The 24975-nt window shown below is 43.9% G+C and overlaps 1 protein-coding gene across 1 annotated transcript in view; it reads right to left on the reverse strand.

The window, feature by feature from the left end:
* Positions 1-8999: 8999 nt before the first annotated feature.
* Positions 9000-24975, reverse strand: part of LOC126176815 (uncharacterized) — a 28319-nt gene continuing 12343 nt past the window's right edge. The window contains exon 2 of the mRNA XM_049924031.1: positions 9000-9111. Coding sequence (XP_049779988.1) covers positions 9000-9111 — 112 coding nt within the window. The remainder of the gene's footprint in view (positions 9112-24975) is intronic.

Raw genomic sequence — 24975 nt, forward strand, 5'->3', positions numbered from 1 at the left:
GGTTTTACTACTTGCCGTGCAATCAGCTACATCTGCACATGTACGGGGACCTTTCAACAGAAATGGCAAACGGTCTCAAAAACAGCTAGAAAACATGTAAGAATAAAGTGGCCTCAAAACGTTTAGAAAACTATCTTTGTAATTCTTTCAAAGCCACAATGACGTCGTCAGACGACAGTGATCTTAGGAAATAGACTGTTTTTGTCTGTTTGTGTCCCTCCTAGAATGAGATTATACTTTTAAATGCGTCCCCATCAAATCAAAAATAAAATGCGAGGCCTGAAATCAACTCCGGATTTTCTAATTTTTGTTCCTGCACTCCTGTTCCTTCATAAATTCAACATTAGCGAGCTTTAAATCGAAAACTCGTTCCAGGTATGCCCCTTGACTTGAAAAACGTATCTTACAGTGGTATATGAAGCCTCCATATTCCTCGTTCAGTCCCACCGAGAACTTTTGCAACTGACAGTGGAATAATGTGTGCGACTTCAGAAATTTTACTATTCATGCCACCGGTTTCTTCACGTGCTGCATGCCTGCAAATTTAGCACTAAGTACTCCTTGATGTACTGAACAATGAAGCTCGTCTGTTGACCATTAATCTTTCCCTCTTTCATTGTCAGCTAAATCTTTAAATTCTTTGTGCGTGGTACTGTGCTATCGTTTCATAGCAAATTTTTTGCAGTACATGTCACTTTGCAACTCACTCCCATTCATTTTTAAACGCTTGTGACGTTAGATCGCTAGACTGCTTCTTTTTGTGCGAAAATCCACTGGACCTGTGAACATTCTTGATACCTTGAACAAATAGCGGAGGGTAAACAGTGCTGACATCGCGAATCAACCGAAATGAAGAGAATTGTGCCAACCGAAAAATGCCACACCGTAATACGAAATGAAATGTTGCGCCGTGATGAAGGGAAGGAATGAGCAAATCCCAGTGAGGCAGAGCCGTAGTCTGCACACACCCGGCCCACCGTGGCTGCAATGGCAAAGATTCACGAAATAATTATTTCCTTCACACAGTGTTAGTCTTCCGTAATACTTAGAACAAATTAACGTTAGCAGACAAGAATAAAGAAACCGAAGTATCAATAAACATATTTAAATATTTAATCACATAGCTTGCTTGGGTGAACGCTGCTGCATAGCCGTAATTTAGGCAACTATGTTACGTCAGCATCAAAGATATGAGTGCATCGGCAAATGGACTTATATCGATAATATCACACGACTTTAATTATCGGCTGCTTAATTGCTCATTCATTCTACCTTAAAATGTGTTGAACGTAATTAAAATTCCATTAATAACTAAACAACGAAAGACTTTTCAGACTTGTTTTAGAATGAGTAATCCTGACCTTATAGATAACACAGACATCGCTTGAAATTACATAGCAACTAACATCTCGATCAGCTGAGGGACTGATATCTGTTGTGGTTGGCTTACGGACCAGATTTGCTAGTAAATTTTACTGCTACACTGTTTTCGGATAATATTTATTCATTATAGTGGTGAGATCTACCTCTTCATTTACATCTAGAGCCATACTCTGCAAACCACAGTGAAGTGCATGACAGAATATACTCCATTCTATCAGTTATCAGAGTTTCTTCTAGTTCTATTTACGTATGGAGCCCCGGAAACAATGACTGTGTGAATGTCTCCGTGTATGCTGTATTTATTCTAATCTTGTCCTTATTCATCTACGTGAATGATACGAAGAGGGTTGTAGTATATTCCTTAAGTCATCATCTGCGGCGGGCACTAAATAAATAAAAATAGTACCCAGTTCGCTTGTGTAAAGTCTGTACCAAAACTTAGATTATTTTCTGGTCCCAGCACCACGAACCGTGCGTAGTCTCAAGTATTTTAGAAGAATTTAAAGAGACTATTTCGCAATCCCACTGTCTGTCTAGCTGGAGGCATTTACAGACGGATTCCATCTACATCTACATCTACATTTATGCTCCGCAAGCCACCCAACGGTGTGTGGCGGAGGGTACATTACGTGCCACTGTCATTACCTCCCTTTTCTGTTCCAGTCGCGTATGGTTCGCGGGAAGAACGACTGTCTGAAAGCCTCCGTGCGCGCTTGAATCTCTCTAATTTTACATTCGTGATATCCTCGGGAGGTATAAGTAGGGGGAAGCAATATATTCGATACCTCATCCAGAAACGCACCCTCTCGAAACCTGGCGAGCAAGCTACACCGCGATGCAGAGCGCCTCTCTTGCAGAGTCTGCCACTTGAGTTTGCTAAATATCTCCGTAACGCTATCACGGTTACCAGATAACCCTGTGACGAAACGCGCCGCTCTTCTTTGGATCTTCTCTATCTCCTCCGTCAACCCGATCTGGTACGGATCCCACACTGATGAGCAATACTCAAGTATAGGTCGAACGAGTGTTTTGTAAGCCACCTCTTTTGTTGATGGACTACATTTTCTAAGGACTCTCCCAATGAATCTCAACCTGGTACCCGCCTTACCAACAATTAATTTTATGTAATCATTCCACTTCAAATCGTTCCGCACGCATACTCCCAGATATTTTACAGAAGTAACTGCTACCAGTGTTTGTCCCGCTATCATATAATCATACAATAAAGGATCCTTCTTTCTACGTATTCGCAATACATTACATTTATCTATGTTAAGGGTCAGTTGCCACTCCCTGCACAAAGTGCCTATCCGCTGCAGATCTTCCTGCATTTCGCTACAATTTTCTAATGCTGCAACTTCTCGGTATACTACAGCATCATCCGCGAAAAGCCGCATGGAACTTCCGACACTATCTACTAGGTCATTTATATATATTGTGAAAAGCAATGGTCCCATAACACTCCCCTGTGGCACGCCAGAGCTTACCTTAACGTCTGTAGACGTCTCTCCATTGATAACAACACGCTATGTTCTGTTTGCTAAAAACTCTTCAATCCAGCCACACAGCTGGTCTGATGTTCCGTAGGCTCTTACTTTGTTCATCAGGCGACAGTGCGGAACTGTATCGAATGCCTTCCGGAAGTCAAGGTTCAAATGGTTCAAATGGCTCTGAGCACTATGGGACTTAACATCTGAGGTCATCAGTCCCCTAGAACTTAGAACTACTTAAACCTAACTAACCTAAGGACATCACACACATCCATGCCCGAGGCAGGATTCGAACCTGCGACCGTAGCAGTCGCGCGGTTCCGGACTGCGCGCCTAGAGCCGCTAGACCACCGCGGCCGGCCGGAAGTCAAGGAAAACAGCATCTACCTGGGAGCCTGTATCTAATATTTTCTGGGTCTCATGAACAAATAAAGCGAGTTGGGTCTCACACGATCGCTGTTTCCGGAGGTGCCGTCGTGGCTTCAGCCAGCAATAGCTCAATAGTGCGATTATGCTGACATGTTTAACATAACGTTATTGGGTGTCCACGGGTCGCTAGCTGATGGAGTAATAGCTCATGGATAAAAATTACATACAATTGATAACACTCGAACACTGAAGTGCTCCTTGTCCCCCCCCCCCCCCCCTCTCTCTCTCTCTCTCTGAAACACACACACACGAACGCTCAAGAGTTTGTATCATCCGTGTATCAGGTGGCAAGCAAAACCACGTTGTATCATCCCTGTATCAGGTGGCAAGCAAAACCACGTTGTATCATCCCTACCCTTCTATTTTCAAAATAATGAGCATTTACATTTCACTATAGCTTGCCGTGCGGAAAAAGTGCGTGTAACTAGATTCGAAGAGCAAGCTTACTATTCCAATTTGTTTGTGGCTGATATCCCTGCTCTCATTGTCAGTTCCTACTTCTAATCTTGTTTAGTAAATTACCAAAAATATTCGTGTCGGTGCGAGACAAAGACGCTGTCTTAGAACAGTTATTCTCTAAGCAAGGTAATTTCTTTTGGCGTCAACCAGCAGGATAGTTGAGTTGCAAAGAGCTCACACACTAACAAGTTTCCTAGAATTTCTTCTATTACTGAGCGTAAGCATCTCTTACAGCATTTACACCCGCATTGTTAGGTATCGCCACAGTTGTATGCATAGTTCCCCAGTCAGTAAATTCGTGTTGGTTATTACATATTAAAACAAGTTATTTCCTGGCCGCGCCTGAGTGGTCGTCAGGTAGCTATTGCATATATCCGAGCCAGTGTCTGGGAGAAGGAGGTTTCCTCTAGCACAACCTCCCTAATGGACGGGTCTTTCCCGCCACCGGTAAAAGAAAAAGTTGTAAAGGTCCTACCAGGAGGCAGCACCTTACATAAGGTATTAGCAGCAGCAGCAGCAGCAGGAAATGAACAATGAGAATGGCTACGTTCTGCTGATTCTGAGTGATCGAAAGGCCCAAACATTAAATAATTCCTTGGAGCGGTTTGGAGCTCGCGAAATTCACCAGTCGGTCGATAACCATCGGCCGGTGTAGAAGTCGTGTGCCCTCTGGGGCAGAGGTGGTGTCTTGCGTTGGGTATTTCTGAAGTCGGGAGGGAGTGGTCCTCTATGTTGAACAGATTTATTCCCTACAAAGCAGAAAACAGAGACGCCGCAAGTGCGTTATCGTGCGCTGTTGAACTATTTCTAGGCTAGTGTCGCCGTTTAACTAGTGTTCAGAGGCTCAATAGACACAGACCTGAAATTACTGCGAGTGAGTTGGAAGCGGCGTGTGAACTGTTAGCGGTGTTCATATTCCAGTGCTGTCGTCGGATTAGGGACTCTTTGTGAAAGTGGTTGGATTGGTACAGTGCTTTTAATTATTGACGTTGGAGTAATGGGTCGCGTGGTTTGTCTCGCGCACCACACGGCGCTAAGGCCGTCGTAACACGGAACCAGTTAGCTAAAGTTTACGTGGTTGTTTCACGTTGAGCATCCATTTCGTGATATGAAACATAAAATAAGTTGTGCGGTATTTCGGCAACGTGCCACGTCAAGTAGAGCCAGTAGGAAGCAAAAGCGCTCTGTACATCACAACCAGAAAGCGGGGCTTAATATACACTCCTGGAAATTGAAATAAGAACACCGTGAATTCATTGTCCCAGGAAGGGGAAACTTTATTGACACATTCCTGGGGTCAGATACATCACATGATCACACTGACAGAACCACAGGCACATAGACACAGGCAACAGAGCATGCACAATGTCGGCACTAGTACAGTACATATCCACCTTTCGCAGCAATGCAGGCTGCTATTCTCCCATGGAGACGATCGTAGAGATGCTGGATGTAGTCCTGTGGAACGGCTTGCCATGCCATTTCCACCTGGCGCCTCAGTTGGACCAGCGTTCGTGCTGGACGTGCAGACCGAGTGAGACGACGCTTCATCCAGTCCCAAACATGCTCAATGGGGGACAGATCCGGAGATCTTGCTGGCCAGGGTAGTTGACTTACACCTTCTAGAGCCCGTTGGGTGCCACGGGATACATGCGGACGTGCATTGTCCTGTTGGAACAGCAAGTTCCCTTGCCGGTCTAGGAATGGTAGAACGATGGGTTCGATGACGGTTTGGATGTACCGTGCACTATTCAGTGTCCCCTCGACGATCACCAGTGGTGTACGGCCAGTGTAGGAGATCGCTCCCCACACCATGATGCCGGGTGTTGGCCCTGTGTGCCTCGGTCGTATGCAGTCCTGATTGTGGCGCTCACCTGAACGGCGCCAAACACGCATACGACCATCATTGGCACCAAGGCAGAAGCGACTCTCATCGCTGAAGACGACACGTCTCCATTCGTCCCTCCATTCACGCCTGTCGCGACACCACTGGAGGCGGGCTGCACGATGTTGGGGCGTGAGCGGAAGACGGCCTAACGGTGTGCGGGACCGTAGCCCAGCTTCATGGAGACGGTTGCGAATGGTCCTCGCCGATACCCCAGGAGCAACAGTGTCCCTAATTTGCTGGGAAGTGGCGGTGCGGTCCCCTACGGCACTGCGTAGGATCCTACGGTCTTGGCGTGCATCCGTGCGTCGCTGCGGTCCGGTCCCAGGTCGACGGGCACGTGCACCTTCCGCCGACCACTGGCGACAACATCGATGTACTGTGGAGACCTCACGCCCCACGTGTTGAGCAATTCGGCGGTACGTCCACCCGGCCTCCCGCATGCCCACTATACGCACTGACTCAAAGTCCGTCAACTGCACATACGGTTCACGTCCACGCTGTCGCGGCATGCTACCAGTGTTAAAGACTGCGATGGAGCTCCGTATGCCACGGCAAACTGGCTGACACTGACGGCGGCGGTGCACAAATGCTGCGCAGCTAGCGCCATTCGACGGCCAACACCGCGGTTCCTGGTGTGTCCGCTGTGCCGTGCGTGTGATCATTGCTTGTACAGCCCTCTCGCAGTGTCCGGAGCAAGTATGGTGGGTCTGACACACCGGTGTCAATGTGTTCTTTTTTCCATTTCCAGGAGTGTATTTTTCGACGTGCACTAGATAGAAACCCATAATAGGTGCTTTTTATATCGTACCTTATACCCTATGAATATATGCTGTTTCTAAGCACCAACACAGTGAGTGTCTCGAGAAGTAATCGTTTTTGGTACTATTTGTTGTATTGGTAGTTAAAGAAGTTTCGTATTTAGCTAGTTTCGCGTTATGGTAGTTATAAGAGTAAAGGGGCATGAAAGGGAAGCAGTGGTTGGGAAGGGAGTGAGACAGGGTTGTAGCCTCTCCCCGACGTTATTCAATCTGTACGTTGAGCAAGCAGTAAAGGAAACAAAAGAAAAATTCAGAGTACGAATTAAAAACTATGGAGAAGAAATAAAAACTTAGAGGTTCGCCGATGACATTGTAATTCTGTCAGAGACAGCAAAGGATTTGGAAGAGCAGTTGAACGGAATGGACAGTGTGTTGAAAGGAGGATATAAGATGAATATCAACAAAAGCCAAACGAGGATAATGGAATGTAGTCGAAATAAATCGGGTGATGCTGCTGGAATTAGATTAGGAAATGAGACGCTTAACGCAGTAAATGAGTTTTGCTATTTGGGGAGCAAAATAACTGATGATGGTCGAAGTAGAGAGGATATAAAATGTAGACTGGCAATGTCAAGGAAAGCGTTTCTGAAGAAGAGAAATTTGTTAACTTCGAGTATAGATTTAAGTGTCAGGAAGTCGTTTCTGAAAGTATTTGTATGGAGTGTAGCCATGTATGGAAGTGAAACATGGACGATAAATAGTTTGGACAAGAAGAGAATAGAAGCTTTCGAAATGTGGTGCTGCAGAAGAATGCTGAAGATTAGATGGGTAGATCACACAAATAATGAGGAGGTATTGAATAGAATTGGGGAGAAGAGTTTGTGGCACAACTTGACTGGAAGAAGGGATTGGTTGGTAGGGCATGTTCTGAGGCATCAAGGGATCACCAATTTAGTATTGGAAGACAGCGTTGAGGGCAAAAATCGTAGAGGGAGACCAAGAGATGAATACACTCAGCAGATTCAGAAGGATTTAGGCTGCAGTACGTACTGGGAGAGGAAGAAGCTTGCACAGGTTAGAGTAGCATGGGGAGCTACATCAAACCAGTCTCAGGACTGAAGACTACAACACGTGTGTTACGAAAGTAAGGCATTTTAAGGCAACCGCACACTGAAGATTCATGAAAAAGGGTGTCGTTATTGTCAATATTAGTTATAATCGAACTTCGATTATAATATTTTGGCGATTATAACCTTTACAAGACCGCAACATAAAGTACGTCATTAGTTGCAGACTTTCAGCGTAATGCAGTTAGTAGAGGCTCAACATTACGGAACAGAAGGTACACTGGCAGAGGCCTCACGTTCTACTTATCCAAATTTTTTTTCACCGTCGCCTTTTTTTAAAATCGTATAGGACCTGACCACAATATTATTGTACTTGGCTTCCCGCGGTGAGTAAGCAAAGTGCATCGCATTGTGAATGATTTCAAGACAGTTGTGCACATACTGTCAAGTGCTTCAATGGGTCTTCGTGAAATATCACGATAAAAACAGAAGCGCCCGTAGTTGCAGGTGCAGTAAGATTGTGGTCGACTACTAATAGAAATAATTTCTGTAACATTTGATCTTATGTAACTATAAGAGCGCTCTCTCAGCAGAGAGTTTATTCGATTTGGTGTACTTCTATGAACTGATGTGCTTAGTGACTGAACATTTATCTTTTCTTGTTGGTTCATTACATGTTCACTGATATTTAAGTTCTTATTTCTGTGTACCACAGACAGAACAAAATGAGTAGCTGATGGACAAGGGAGGAAATGTGCGTTTTAATACAGCTAATGTAAGATTTTTACGCCGGTCGATTTTTGTAAACAAACTGTATAGTTGGCAACACAAATGACGTCGACAATTCCCGCTGGAGAGCGCTGAGAGCACACACTGAGCTTGTCCCGTGTTCCGTCTGCAGTCTCTCTTGTGACGTTGGATACCCGTATGTGTGAACGTCAACGTTAGCTTCCTCGTCTCGTGTGATGACGGCTTAGAGAGTGTGGACTGTGACCACGGCAGGAGTGCGACATCACATGATGATGCGGAAGCTCCGAAACGAAAGAAGGGCAGGTTGATTGGTTTTTCTGGGAGGGACCGAAACAGCGAGGTCATCGGACACATCTGAGTAGGCAAGGATCTGGAAGGAAGTCGGGATGCTCTTTCAGCAGAACCATCCCGGCATTTGCCTGAAGCGATTTAGGGAAATCACGGAAGCTCTAAAGCAGGATGGTCGGACGCGGGTTTGTACCGTCGTCCTCCCGAATGAGATTCCAGTGTGCTAAACATTGTGCCACCTCGCTCGGTAAGACGAGCAGGAATGTTTCAACTATATTACTTCCTGACCCTAACGGAGATTGCAAATGGACCATCCCTCGCAGTTTCTCTTGAGTGTAGACTCGTTATCGCTCGCCTTGTATGCTTTGCACGATGTTTTGGCACAGCGGATGTGAGTGTTGCCTTCACAGGAAGCGCGGCGCCTGGCGAGGCACACCTGCAGCAGGCACACCGCCCCCTGTTTCAGGGGCCGCCGTGGGCAGCGGTTTTACTGCTGCGGCGCTTCCCGGAACGGCTTGTCGCCCAAAGGTGCCGCCAGTGTGGGCCAGCCTTCGGCATCCCTGCACAGTATATGACATCCGACAAGTGCGTACCCCCACCTACAGCGTGGAGCAGAGTTTAATGAAGCTCACTGCGCATAATGTTAGTCAAGTCCTTGAAAGAGCACAGTGGCAGCTATGGAGCGCTTCAGACAGTATGGAACTGGTACTAGGCGATAATGTGACATTGCACTTCTGACATTAAGTCATGTCACTGGTATGTACGCGCCAGTTGGATGTACGAACTTGGCGCAGAAAGTAGGCTCTACATGGATAGCTGACTGAATAGGGGAAAGGGGCTACACTACTGGCCATTAAAATTGCTACACCAAGAAGAAATGCAGATGATAAACGGCTATTCATTGGACAAATATATTATACTAGAACTGACATGTGATCACATTTTCACGCAATTTGGGTGCATAGATCCTGAGACCTCTGACAGCTGCTTCAACGCGATACCACAGTTCATCAAGAGTAGTCACTGGCGTATTGTGACGAGCCAGTTGCTCGGCCACCATTGACCACACGTTTTCAGTTTGTGAGAGATCTGGAGAATGTGCTAGCTAGGGCAGCAGTCGAACATTTTCTGTATTTAGAAAGACCCGTATGGGACCTGCAACATGCTGTCGTGCATTATCCTGCTGAAATGTAGGATTTCGCAGGGATCGAATGAAGGGTAGAGCCACTGGTCGTAACACATCTGAAATGTAACGTCCACTGTTCAAAGTGCCGTCAATGCGAACAAGAGGTGACAAGTTCATGACCACAACCATCAAAGACTTTGCCTGATTTATTGGTACATCAAAGCGGATTGTCCAACATGTTTATACAGCAATGGTGTACCACAAGAAAGCCACCTAACATGCCCTAAGAATAATCGTCGTAAAAGGGTCCTACTCGTCACAGGCCGCGTTCTAGTCTCTCAAGCGTTATCACGGACAACCTGTTTCAATCCAGACAGGAAATGTGCGGTACCGCAACTAAACTGATTTCGTTTGTTACTTTTCGACTGATCCTTAGTTTGCGAACTAGGGAATTTCGAGAGGTCTGCATTTTTCGAGAGGTTGATATTTTTCGAGAGGTCATATCTTCCGTGAGTCGATATCTTTCGAGAAGTCGATCTTACGAGAAGACGATATTTCTCGAGAAGACGATATTTCTCGAGAAGTCGATATTTCTCGAGATTTCGATAATTTTCGAGCGGTCGATAATTTTCGAGCGGTCTATAATTTTCGAGCGGTCTATAATTTTCGAGCGGTCTATAATTTTCGAGCGGTCTATAATTTTCGAGCGGTCTATAATTTTCGAGCAGTCGATGATTTTCGAGGGGTCGATGATTTTCGAGGGGTCGATAATTTTCGAGGGGTCGATAATTTTCGAGGGATCGATAATTTTCGAGGGGTCGATAATTTTCGAGGGGTCGATAATTTTCGAGGGGTCGATAATTTTCGAGGGGTCGATAATTTTCGAGATGACGATAATTTTCGAGCTGTCGATAATTTTCGAGGTGTCGATAATTTTCGAGGGGTCGATAATTTTCGAGGGGTCGATAATTTTCGAGGGGTCGATACTCTTCGAGGGGTCGATACTCTTCAGGTGTCGATACTCTTCGAGGTGTCGATACTCTTCGAGGTGTCGATACTCTTCGAGGGGTCGATACTCTTCGAGGGGTCGATACTCTTCGAGGGGTCGATACTCTTCGAGGGGTCGATACTCTTCGAGGGGTCGGTAAATTTCGGGAGGTCTGTGTATTTCGGGAGGTCTGTGTATTTCGGGAGGTCTGTGTATTTCGGGAGGTCTGTGTATTTCGGGAGGTCTGTGTATTTCGGGAGGTCTGTGTATTTCGGGAGGTCTGTGTGTTTCGGGAGGTCTGTGTGTTTCGGGAGGTCTGTGTGTTTCGGGAGGTCTGTGTGTTTCGGGAGGTCTGTGTGTTTCGGGAGGTCTGTGTGTTTCGGGAGGTCTGTGTGTTTCGGGAGGTCTGTGTGTTTCGGGAGGTCTGTGTGTTTCGGGAGGTCTGTGTGTTTCGGGAGGTCTGTGTGTTTCGGGAGGTCTGTGTGTTTCGGGAGGTCTGTATATTTCGAGAGGTCGACATGTTTTCGGGATGTTGGTATTTTCCAACATAGGTCGGTACTTTTTCCGGAGGTCGGTGGTTTCCGAAGGGCCGGTACTTTTCGCTCTCGTGCCAGAGCATCCACATGATCAAAACCAGCTGTAGCCACAAGAAAATTATCTAGTATTGCCAATACTGAGGACAACATAATCGTCACAAGTGGAGGCTGCGGTAACAAATTACCACTTGACGTTTCTCGGAGACGATAGAAACGCTTGCTGTTGGTTTATTAAATAATTTCCATTCTGGAACTTCAGCAAGGATCGCATCTCTTCCCAGTTTTCGCCTGAACCTGCCGCCTAACAGTTCCCTCCCATTTCTGTGACCTTCGCGAGCTCGTTTCTTATATCCTCGGTTTCAGAAGCGTTTCCCTGTTTGCTTCGCTCCAACTCGTCTTGGAGAGCACTAATCGCGCTGCTATCGAGCTCCATTAGGTCTTAATGGGCCCTAGACACTGTGCGCCGGCTACCTGCATCTTAGACAATAGGTCGAGGGGTCGGTATTTTCGCCGAGGGTCGGTAGGTTGTGTGATAAGGTGAGAGAACAGAATAACAAAAAATGACATTAGTCACAAACTATATATTGTAAGCTGGCAACAGCCTTGCACCTTACATGAATCCAGTTAGCGGGACACTTAAGGTTTTGTTGGAGTAATACTCTAAATTACCGTGTTAGAAATCTATGTGGAAACGCATCGGCATGCGAGAATTCTGCGATTTTGTAATTATAAGATTTTGCGGAAAGGCAGTACGCGAGGCAGAGCTCAGCTACAGAGCTCGGCTACGTCCCCGCCTAGCCGCCGAAGGCCACAGCGTAACGGTATGAATGGTGAACTGGGGGATTTCTGTAAACTGTTTAGAGAGGCCACAGCGATCGCCAACCTCTGAGGGATGTGCAGCTGCAGGTGTTCAAGTGTTTACCAAAACAGAACAGTGGAAAATCTCGAGTGGTCTAAATCAAAATGGTTCAAATGCCTCTGAGCACTATGGGACTTAACTTCTAACGTCATCAGTCCCTTAGAACTTAGAACTAATTAAACCTAACTAACCTAAGGACATCACACACATCCATAGCCGAGGCAGGATTCGAATCTGCGACAGTAGCGGTCGCGCGGTTCCAGACTGTATCGCCTAGAACCGCTCGGCCACCCCGGCCGGCCCTCGAATGGTCTCTTGGGAGAAAACTTCCAGTAAACGTCTTATTGCCCACAGCTGTGGTTCTTCCCAGCCGGCGAGGGCGGAGTTTACTTGTGAAATTTTATAGAAATAAAAGAATTGTGGAAAAGAGTTCTATTCCCAGGCCTTACATTGGTCGGCAGTGGCAAACTGGGTATTTTGAGAGCTTCTACTGATGTGATCCCCTCGGTAAAAGTTTGGGTGAGAAAAGAAAGGTGAAGAGCGATCTTGCTGGACTCTCGGTCGTGGTCTTCCGTTCTGGGCTCTCGTACTGAGAGGACGTTAGCCAAGTCGCCTCCCCTCTTGGTCATTCGTTAAAAGAGGACGTTAGCCGCGCGAGCTCATTGCTGACGGAAACATTGTGGCAATTAGAGAAGTTTACGGACAGCAATCTGGTGTTCGAATACTGTAAAATTGTACTTTCCGAGACGCCAAACGTCGATCGCACGGCCGCGCCGTCGCCGTCGGACACCGCCGCTACAACTGGAATATTACGGTGAGATCGCTCCCGCTTCGGCCTGTGTTAGGAGTAACGTTAAATAGTTGGATCAACTGCAATTGCTGTTTACACAGAGGTTTCACGGTACTTTGGAGTGTAGTGGTTCTTCGTTATAAGAGATCGCGTTTTGGACCGATTTTAACACAAGTTACTGCCAATGCCAGTTAGGGGGATAATTTGTAAATTGTTCATTGTGTTTCATTCAGCATTGATCTGAAGGTTATAATAAAATTATTGTGATTCAGTAGAGCCTTTCCTTCAGTAGTTGATCCTGTATTCACCCTTCTGCTTTATTTTATTTTTGTGTATGTGTTTGATGTCATTGAACACCCTAAGTGTTCGTGATCGTTCATGTTTGGAAGTAAAAATAGGTGTGATTTATCGTCAATACTACCACCGCAGATTAATTACGGGTGACAGTGCCACATTTAAATCTAGCGTTATCCATTTTTGCGTACAGTTCCACTCCCAATTTCTCTGTAAGTGTTTTGTCAGGGGCGAACACTCACAAAAATCGGACAAGCAACGGGTGGGGTGTTACATGTGGCTGACCCATGCCTAGGGTTAGTAATTTTGGGATCTGCCTGAGATACAGTTAGGAGAAACCTCAGTTTTGTTTTTCATTGTGATGCAACTTGTCTGATCATTTTGATAGTAGAATCACGGATAAAAATAAGTAGCATTAGTTGTGTGTTTCTTGCTTCTATGCTGTAAGCGCGCTGTTCTTTTGTAGTTTTGTTGTGTGTTCTCAGCAAATGCTAAACAGTAAGTGCACAACCGTTTGTGTGTCAATCCTATTAGCAAGTATAAGTTGGTGGCATTTCTGTTCACTGCGCAAACCCAGTTTAGCATTTTGTTTTTTGATTTGTATTTTGTACCTTTTTATTGTTAAGACTAAAATATATGTTGTTGTCGAGTGTACACACGTTGACTAGAGCGAAAGCCAGGGCCACAGCAGAGCAGAATCTCGTCCGTAATAGTGATAAAATGGGTGACAGTCGCGAGGGTACTGCAAGCGAAAGTGACGAGCGTGAATTGCACATGCCGGATGGTGATGATAAGGATAGGTTCAGCCCAGTGGGTAGTAGAATCAACGAGTCCGACAGCGACGCTAAGGAACGGAGGCACGTGGAGGCTGATGTCGTAATCCATAATTATGGAGGATACAGCCCACGGAGCCATAGTGCCGCTGAAACGAATTATTTGCGATCCCCGTCGAGTGGTTCAGTCCGGACCGACCCGACCGACACAGAAAGGTTAACAGGAAAACGGGAAACGGTGCTCATTGTAGTTCACAAGGGACAGAAATTCAAAATGGGCCAAGTCTAGAGAACATTGTAGAAATTTTGAAAGGAATGCTGGCAGAAATAAAAAATGACAACACCTCGCTTCACGCCGATCTTAATACAAAATTATCGAACTGCTAGCGCGAAAATGGTGTGTGAAATGAAAGAGGAGGCAAAGATCCTAGGTGCAAAGTTAGAAAAGGAGGTAGCTATAATTAAAAGTACAGCCAATGTTGCGAAGCTGATACCAAAGGGGGCAAAGAAAATTGCGAAGGAAACTCGCGGCTTGACACCGAATACCGCGAAAGTAGGGAAGGCTGTCTTATCCAATTTGCAGAGTCGTATTAAGCGAATTGAGGACAAGCAACAGCAACAACCGGACGTGGCGCCTGGGGACGCACTAAGAGATGAAGTCTCCAAATTAAAACGAAACCTAGAGAATGAAGTTATACGCATTATCGGGAAAACCACAGTACCAACTGAAGGTAGCCATCCTGGCGAAATACACTCCTGGAAATGGAAAAAAGAACACATTGACACCGGTGTGTCAGACCCACCATACTTGCTCCGGACACTGCAAGAGGGCTGTACAAGCAATGATCACACGCACGGCACAGCGGACACACCAGGAACCGCGGTGTTGGCCGTCGAATGCGCTAGCTGCGCAGCATTTGTGCACCGCCGCCGTCAGTGTCAGCCAGTTTGCCGTGGCATACGGAGCTCCATCGCAGTCTTTAACACTGGTAGCATGCCGCGACAGCGTGGACGTGAACCGTATGTGCAGTTGACGGACTTTGAGCGAGGGCGTATAGTGGGCATGCGGGAGGCCGGGTGGACGTACCGCCGAATTGCTCAACACGTGGGGCGTGAGGTCTCCACAGTACATCGATGTTGTCGCCAGTGGTCGGCGGAAGGTGCACGTGCCCGTCGACCTGGGACCGGACCGCAGCGACGCACGGATGCACGCCAAGACCATAGGATCCTACGCAGTGCCGTAGGGGACCGCACCGCCACTTCCCAGCAAATTAGGGACACTGTTGCTCCTGGGGTATCGGCGAGGACCATTCGCAACCGTCTCCATGAAGCTGGGCTACGGTCCCGCACACCGTTAGGCCGTCTTCCGCTCACGCCCCAACATCGTGCAGCCCGCCTCCAGTGGTGTCGCGACAGGCGTGAATGGAGGGACGAATGGAGACGTGTCGTCTTCAGCGATGAGAGTCGCTTCTGCCTTGGTGCCAATGTGTGGTCGTATGCGTGTTTGGCGCCGTGCAGGTGAGCGCTACAATCAGGACTGCATACGACCGAGGCACACAGGGCCAACACCCGGCATCATGGTGTGGGGAGCGATCTCCTACACTGGCCGTACACCACTGGTGATCGTCGAGGGGACACTGAATAGTGCACGGTACATCCAAACCGTCATCGAACCCATCGTTCTACCATTCCTAGACCGGCAAGGGAACTTGCTGTTCCAACAGGACAATGCACGTCCGCATGTAACCCGTGCCACCCAACGTGCTCTAGAAGGTGTAAGTCAACTACCCTGGCCAGCAAGATCTCCGGATCTGTCCCCCATTGAGCATGTTTGGGACTGGATGAAGCGTCGTCTCACGCGGTCTGCACGTCCAGCACGAACGCTGGTCCAACTGAGGCGCCAGGTGGAAATGGCATGGCAAGCCGTTCCACAGGACTACATCCAGCATCTCTACGATCGTCTCCATGGGAGAATAGCAGCCTGCATTGCTGCGAAAGGTGGATATGCACTGTACTAGTGCCGACATTGTGCATGCTCTGTTGCCTGTGTCTATGTGCCTGTGGTTCTGTCAGTGTGATCATGTGATGTATCTGACCCCAGGAATGTGTCAATAAAGTTTCCCCTTCCTGGGACAATGAATTCACTGTGTTCTTATTTCAATTTCCAGGAGTGTAGCTGGTAATGATAGCAACAGGGAGGTAGTGCGTGCTGAACAAATAGTTCTATCAGCGCGTAAACCGACTTCTCTGTCCGGTAATTTGGACGGCTCGAGTAACACGGCGGAAGCGGGTAGCAGTGGAGCATACCGTAACGCCGCGCCGACGCCTGTAGAAAACTCGGTGCGCACGCATACGTCGACGGGGCACAATTGCTGTCACCTAGTACGTAGTACGGAACATTTGTCGAGTACCCACATTGACAGAGAGGAAGACAGTTTCTGAACAAGGAAGTTTGCACCCTGAGATACCGCTTCAACAAAATGTAGGAATGATGACTGACAACCTCAGCTGCCGACAGGTGTTGTTGATATACCTCGATGTGGACAGCTGAAAATGTTATTCCAGGGAAAAGCTGCGTGGTCATCAACAGTAACTGTTCTTTCGAGAACAAGTTACTGTCTTCGTAAAATGTAGAAAGAAATCAAAACTATCATGGCGAAGATAGATTTGATTTTAAACACTTCATCTCGGTGAGGAAGTTTCAACATTACAGAGATGAAGGCAATAGTCCTCATCCCAAAACATTTATAGGCCAATTTGAACTGTCTTTGCCTCCCCACTGGCCACTCATGTATAAGCTCGATTTCGTGTGCTCACATATGCAGGAAGCCACAGCGGAATATATGAGGAACTTTGACAGGACTTGCAACTCGTATGATGCGTTCCGGAATGCCTTCTTGGGCAAATTCTGGTCAAAAACTCATTAAGAAGGAATTAATGATATCTAGAGATATGGAAGGCGCAGGTTACCGAAGTCCTGTAAAATTCTTCGAGAATATGACAACGAGGAACCAGTATCTCGACAAGCCGTGTAGCGCAGCTGAAATTATACGCCTGTGTTATATGAAGCTACCGATTGCCTCCCAGCAAACACTTGCCGGAAGATGTGGAAGCGACATAGAAGTATTCAAAGGAATATTGAGGGAACTCGAGTTCGCATTTAACGAGGATCAGGCCCGTGAGAAACGCCGACAGCGGGAATGGCAAAACGATCGATGAAATAACGGCTCACAGTGGGAGAACAAACAGGTGCATAAGCACAACGGATTTGGTCAGGATAAGAGTAACAGTGAGCCTGGGAATAAGCGCTCTCCCGACAGTAACAAGTGGAATAAGACGTGGAGAAGAGGTCAGCAACCGAATCAGGGTTGGCAAGGTGGTAATAGAAACAATGCCATAGAAGAAGTAGAAACTCAACCACCAAAACCTGGGCCATCTCACGTTATTGATGTGGAACATAATTGACTAGGACGCGCAACGGACACGACCCTTAATGCGTCCGTGTCCTCAGTCAAAGCCAGTTACATAAACATCGTGGAGTACGATGATGTGACAGAATTACTTCTAACATTATGCGTGGTGTCTGTTGTTCTAAGTCGTGTCTCCCTACCACTTTCGCGTAACGACGCTCTGAGTGTGTTTTTAGGGAATTGACTAGTTTGAACCTGGGACCTGTTGCTGGTAAGGAGACGCCAGACCACACATGACATGTAGAGTTCAGAAGAGTTCAGTGAGACTAGCGATGACATAACCAAATACTTAATGATTTCAACGTCAGTTCCACTGCACTCCCTGTAAAAGAATCTTTAATACTAACTAAATTTAGTGGAAGGGGTTCAAGGCTTTCCTATTTTTAGTTAGTTGGTAAAATAACGTCGAAAAAGCAGTTAAGTTTACCATTGGAAATTTTATTCTACTCACAAAACATTGTTTATAAATTGCACTATTGATAAAAGGAAATGTTTTAATACGGGATGATAAAAACCAACTGCATTCAACAAAAATGTGAACGAATATTCCCTGAATGGGTTTCCAAGTTCTACAATGGATCGAAGGATGACCTATGCCATATCATATCTATAATCTAGGTTTAAATTAAGTTTCACAAAAGAGAAAACTATCAAAATGGTCTACAGTGACCCTCAATTATCTTTAATTACGTATCTAACTTGTCGTAAATTACAGTGGCTGATGTGGCTTCTCAGTAATTATATAACGGAAAAATCATCGCGTTTCAGATTTTAACTTATGTAGCAAATGTGAATACCATGATCTTCAATTGACGATCGACACTAGTATTTCGCAAAAATGGGGTGTAACAGATGAGACTTCTGCAGTTCAGAGTGAAGCCTTATGCACTCAAAAATGCGGCATCGCATGCGTTCATTACCTTGTCGGTGTTCATCAGGGTGCGGCGGCCGGCGCAGCTCCATACAGCTCGCCGTCTCAGAAGCAACTCTCTCCTAACTTCTCCTTACTACAATTTACCGAAGTTGGTTTAAAAAAACTATCTGGCTGTGTTTTCATCTGACCAATCAGGGTCTCAATGTTAACCTTAAGCTCTGCCTACAAAAATTCTGTCCATCCAATGAGAAACATTATACTTTTTGTGGTGGGGCAATGTTTTTTAAGTTTGCAATGTAACAGAGACGCGAAAAAGTCTCACGCTAAAATTTGCGGGTGGTGTGGCCCTTTTAGTGTTATCATAAGATCTATACTGTTCTTCTGGAGGGCTCTATCCTTTAACATGGGCTGGGGGGTGGGCCTGGTGGTCATCTGGTGACGTGGGTGTCCGTCCCTTATCATAGGGCCTTCCAGCATAACACAGTTCTGCTCTCGGCTTCTGTTCTCGTTTCTTCCCTCGGAACTGTGTCTGTCTCACGGTGGGAAATTATGACATGCATTTAGGCACTTTTGTGTTAGTCTGTGGTATTCCATTTGCTCACTCGTTACTTGTATTACTTTGGTTAATTTAATGTCACGATTTATTTGGAGCTATGTGACATACTACTGGATTTGCTTATCATGTCAGGGTTTTCATGGAAGGTGTTGGATTTGCCTGCCTTACATATCACCACCCTTCAAACTTAATTTTTGCACTGAAGTTAGGCAATGATTGAATCGTTGTCTAAATCAGTCAAAAATTATTCCTTTATCTAAATTTTGTTGCCTACTGTTCAGCCACGTTATTCTGGTTCTATGCTAGTTTGTATTACTAATTTATATTTTTATATTCTTCCACATTATTCTCAAAAATATGTTTATATTGATAATAGAAGAATATTTTTATGCTATTATTATTATTATTAATTTTTAATTAGTTTCTTTCTTTATTTAAGTGTGAAGTTTGTTTTTTTAAGAAGTTTGCTATCGAAAGTGAGGAGTCTTTCACATCGATTTTCTTAGAGATATTTTTTTTATAAATGTAGTAATTAAGTAAAATCTATTCCTAACACATTTTCTAAACATCATGTACAAGTAAAATGTTTTTGTTTCTAGACACTCATTTCAAATTGTTACACTAACAAATAAGAATTATTTCCAAGAATTGCTTTGACAAAGAAATATACATACACAAGTATTGCAAAGAAATATACATACACAAGTATTGAGATATTATCCTAACAAATGGTACAAATGTTAAAAAAAGGGGAAAACATCCAACAAGATAATTTTTTATTCTTTGTTTTTATAAGGAGAAAATAAGTAAAATATAGTTATTCTTTTATTTTTATGAGGAGAAAATAAGTGGCATATAGTTTTAGTGTTTATTATGCCTTACTTTTGTTCTTTATATACTGTCCATTTCAGAACTAATGACTTATTTTTAACGATAGTCTATTTTTTACTTAAGTCCATAGTCAATGACTGTTATTTTGTAGTTTATTAGCTGTTTGGTGTGCTTAACTTATTTAGTTTTTCACACGTTTCTTTTGCACTATTCCTATATCACACAATTTGATTTCACACATTCACACAATCCTATGAATGTTTAAGCATGAGGTTACCGAATGTTTTTGCACGAAGGTGATGGACTTGAACGAGATGGATGTGGGCAAGTATTTGATGTACAGCTTCGTTCGTCATTTCTCATTGGCTTTGCAAGTGTGTGTTGCTGTTGTGGAGCTCCCATAATGGAATGGAGCTGTGAGTGCAGAATCTCGTGGTTTACTGGCTTTGTATGCATGAAAGTCATCGTTATGTGTCGCTGAAAGCGGTAGTTTTTCGTTGTAATAGTTTGCAGACGACTAGTTTACAGTAGGATAGGGATTTGGGAAGGTATGTCGTCTATTCTTCACCCATCTTCTTTCTTGGTCTCAATCTTGCGAATCGTCAACTTCTGTTCTTCCTGCTTTTTCTCTGCTTCTTACTTGCTTCTTGGTTCTTCTCTGGGCAGGATATGGAAATATTTATTGATAACTAGTCGCTTTGATGTCCTACTCTTAGTAACAGTTTGATAAATTGTTTGGGCATGTCATTTTTACTTTGTGGAAGTTTTCTTCAGTTTAGTGCATCAGCGTGCTGTTTGATAGCAGTAGTGTGACTTTCACACATACTTTTTTGCCAGTCATGGCTTGCCCAAGCAGTCTTCTCGTCAGGCCGTTTTTTGCTCACTCCGCTGAGTGGGGGCGTTCCAAGACCCTGTTGGCCTTCCGTGTTCCACCACTCTGTGGTTCCGTGTTCTGTCCCAGCAGGGTTCCGCCACCCAGTGGTTCAGCAGATTTACTGCCCACTTCGGCTACAAGGCCCCTCTGTTGGTCTCCTGTCCTTTCCCTTCTCTCGACACTTCTGCCTTGTAGGAGTCGTGTCTTGCTAATTACGTCCTTTTCTTTCTTGATACTTCTTGTGTTGCAACTTGTGGGTCGTTGAATCTGGTCTTTGCTGGAGTTTTTACAATGGTTCTTACAAAAAGTTTTACTTTTAATCATCTAACATATGTCTAGTACCTACAATGTTTTACGCCTTCTTAAAAAGCTTTACAAATTTCGGCACCCTTTCCATGTTACAATTCTAAGATATTTTGAGTCTTAACTTCTACAAGAATCCTCAAATTCGTTTTTTATTTTTGTGTAGTGTCGTGGTGTATAGCATTTTAGTATTTCATGCTGTTAGACTATCTACAATTTATCCCTTCACCTTAATCTATGGTACTATTGGTGTTATTTTTGTTTTTATTGAAACTACTTTCTTTTTCCCACCTTCCTCTTTCTTCATTCTTCTTTCTCCTGACGATCTTATCTGCAATATGATCTTGAAATATTGTGCTGATGAATTACCAGTAATAAAATTAATCTTCAAACTTTTTGATATGGCTCACATGGTGAAGTCCTAAGGTTTTGCCTGTTTTTGGGTTCATTAGTTCCATAGCATTATCATGAGCAATTCGGCTAATTATGACAGGTCCTTTGTATGCAGCGTAAAACTTATGTATTTTGTGTTTCTGTTTGCTGGAGAGATGGTGTGTTTTTACAAATACTTTCTGGCCTACTGAGAATGTTCTTTTAATTGCTGTTCTATCTCCTCTTTCTTTTCTTTTAATGGCTGCCTTTCTGATGTTGGAGAGTGCTGTTGCTATGACTTGTTTGTGCTGTCTACGTGGTACAATAGGAAATCTAACATTTTCTCTGGTTATGTTTGGGGGTTCAGTATTTTTAAGTACAGTAAATGGAGGTAGTAGTGTAGTGCTATGTGGCATTTCATTTATTACTTCTTGAAAATCTTTAAGGTATAAATCCCAAGTGTTGTGTCTTTTGCCTGCGTATAATCGGCATGAAGTGCCTTCATAGATCGTTCTGCTGGATTTACGCTAGGTTTGTACTTAGATATGTAAATGGGTTTTATTTTGTGTTGTTTTAAAGTGTTCTGCCATTGCACTGATTTGTATTGTGGGCCATTGTCCGAAATTATTCGTTCCACTCGACCTACTTGTCTGAAAAAATCTTGTCTAAATGCTTTACTTATAGTAAGTCCTGTTGCCCGTTTTAAAGGTGTCAAGGTAACATATTTAGAAATAAGTTCGAAAACGACAAATATGAAAATATATCCATTTTTTGTGCCTGGGAGGGGCCCCATCAAATCTGTTGCTGCTATTTGTTTTAATTTTTTAGGGATTATTAGAAACATAGGTGGTTTGGTTTGGAAAGTGACATGTTTAGCCCTCATACATTTTTTGCATTTGGCTAATACTGTTCTAATTCGTCTTTCCATATTAGGAAAACGACTTGTTTGTTTTATTTTTAAAAAGCATTTCTTTGGTCCAAAGTGGCCATTACTTAAATGTGTATACCATATGTACTTATTAATTAGTTCATCTGGGATATAAATTAAACATTCATTCGTTGCAACATTTCGTCTAAAAAATAAAACATTGTTTTTTACGAGATAGTGCTGTCGAATGTCTGGAAAATCCTTTCTTCTCCACTTGTGTTTGATTCCTAGTATTTCGGGATCCTTGTCCTGTTCTTTGGCTATGTTTTTCAATGCTGTCGTAATGTCGTTTTCGAAAGGTACTTGTTTCATATAGTACATTGTAAACTGGTCTTCTGCTGCTTCCAAACCTATGTTATTGGATGCACCCTGTGGACATCGTGATAAAGCATCTGCTAATACATTCGCTGGTCCTGGTATGTGTGTAATAGTGAAGTCAAATTCTTATAATATTAACATCCATCTGGCTAACCTCCCATGAGTTAGTTTGGCGGACAACAGAAATTCTAATGCTTTGTGGTCAGTGTATACTTTTGTTTTTCTTCCGAATAGGAAGTATCGAAAACGGTGGAAGCCCCATACAATGGCCAATGCTTCCAGCTTCGTGACTGAATAGTTTTCTCGCTTTTTGTGAGTACACGACTGGCAAATGCAGTTGTTCTCTATGATCTTAGCCCTGCCTGTTCGTATTCTTGGAATAAAACAACTCCTAAACCTGTTTTCGCGCTATCAGTGGCCATACAAAATTTTTGTGTTAGATCAGGATGTGCTAAAATCGGTGCTGTTGTTAGTGCATTTTTCACTTTTAAAAATTCTTCATTGGCTTGTTGATCCCATACCCATGGCGTGTTTTTTCCAGTCAATGCACATAGGCGTGGTGTTGAGAGAGAGTCGATCGAAATAAATTTTTTATAGAATCTGGTGAGACCTAGAAATCCTCTGAGAGTTTTCTTATTGTATGGAGTACAGAATTCTTTGATTGCCGTTAGTTTTTCTGGGTCGGGCATTACCCCTTTCTCGGAAAATGTGTGTCCTAGAAATTTGACCTCTCGCCTTCCAAATTTGGATTTTGTTATATTTACTGTGACCCCATGCTCTTTCATGATCTGTAAAAACTGATTTAATGTGTCGTTGTGATGTTCCCAAGAGGGTTCTGCTGTAATCACATCATCAACATAACAAGTAATTTTTTGTAAAATTTCAGGACTGAGTATAGTATTAAATCCCCTAATAAACGCTGCTGATGATATGTTTAAACCCAATGGCAATCGTTTAAACTGGTAACATCTACCGAATACGATAAATGCTGTAAATTTTATACATTCTGGGGCCATTTCTATGAAACAATTGATGAAAATATCTTCGCACCGTGGAAGTTTTGTATTAATGTCTTTAATTTTTCTGGACGATCTGTCTCAGTGATTATGATTGTGTTGATCTGTCTGGAATCAAGCACTAACCTGATGCTCCCATCTCGTTTTTGTACAATATGGAGCGGGCTGTTATATGTGGAGGTAGCTGGTTCAATAATATCATCATCTAACATTTTAGATATCTCCTGGAATACTTTATTCCTATAGCTTAATGGGATTGTATAGGGTGGCACTCTAAATGGTTTGTGCTGTTTTACTTCAAACTTGTACTGAAAGTGTTTAATACTGCCAGTCTTAGGTAAAAATGCCTCTGCTTTATCTCGTAAATTACCCTCTAATTCTCTTTTACTGTGTTCCGAAATACCTTGAACTTCTTGCAATTTTTTGTCGATTTCTTTATGGACTTCCTAACATGAGTTGAGGCGATTCCCCCTTTTGTGCATACCATTCTAATTCTTCATCCTCTTTATCTCGCGTCATTCTTAATTGTTTGTTTATAACTGGTATTTCTTCTAATTTTAGCTTTTGCTCAAAGAGAAGTGTGACATTCCCGAATGTTACGCTACCTTTCCCCATATCTATTATCGCTCGTCTCTCATTTAAAAAATCTGCACCTATAATCAAATCTACAGTTAGTTTAGGTGTAATCACGAAGTTGGCTTCGATCTTTTGACCTTGACACGAAAGAGTTAACCTTGTTTGTCTCCTAACTTCCGCAGCATTGTTTCTAATAGGACCTTTTACTTTAATCTTACTTGTTTTCAGAACTGGCAATTCCTCATTGGCATTACACTGCATGAATAAATTTTCTGTGATCGCAGTCAGTTCACTTCCGCTATCAATTACAATATTGACTGGGATATGCTTTACCATGGCCTTCACAATTGGTTGAATTTGAAAGGGTTGGTTCTGTTCTTCTTCTTGCATCAACGAATCCTCCACTCAATCATACATCAGTCTTTTCAGGAATTTCCCTTGTGAATTCGAACTTTCTCTAGGATAAGCTTCGACTGCTACTTCTCTCTCTTTTATTACTTCTTCTCTATTTCTTCCTTCATTTACGCTTTCTTCAACATCCTCTACTTTTTCCTCATCCTCGTCTATCTTCTCCTTCTTCGTCGCTGCTTCCACATAATCGCATCTAAATGCTCTAATTATCGCTTCATAACTTCCTTCATTATATACGTTGGGTTGTGTGCCTACTAGTAACTTAACTTATTTTCAACTTCTGTCGACTGCGCATTATCCTCATTGTATTCGCTTTCCCTGGTTTCCATATGAAATAGCTCTGCAATACTCATTACTTCGTCCTTTCCTCCTACATTCGTTGTGCATGCCATTGGTAATTTATCTTCCTCATCAGTATTCTCCCAATTCATTTCGTCCCAACACGATATTGTTATTTTCCTGTCTTCGTTTTCATCTGGTCCCTGCGGATTTGTTTCTTCCTTCTTCTCTTCTCGTGATAAGGTATTTACTTCTCTGTTCAAGGTGCTGCAATTGTCCTGGGTCGGTG

Source organism: Schistocerca cancellata, chromosome 1, assembly GCF_023864275.1.
Source record: "Schistocerca cancellata isolate TAMUIC-IGC-003103 chromosome 1, iqSchCanc2.1, whole genome shotgun sequence".
Lineage (NCBI taxonomy): Eukaryota > Metazoa > Arthropoda > Insecta > Orthoptera > Acrididae > Schistocerca > Schistocerca cancellata.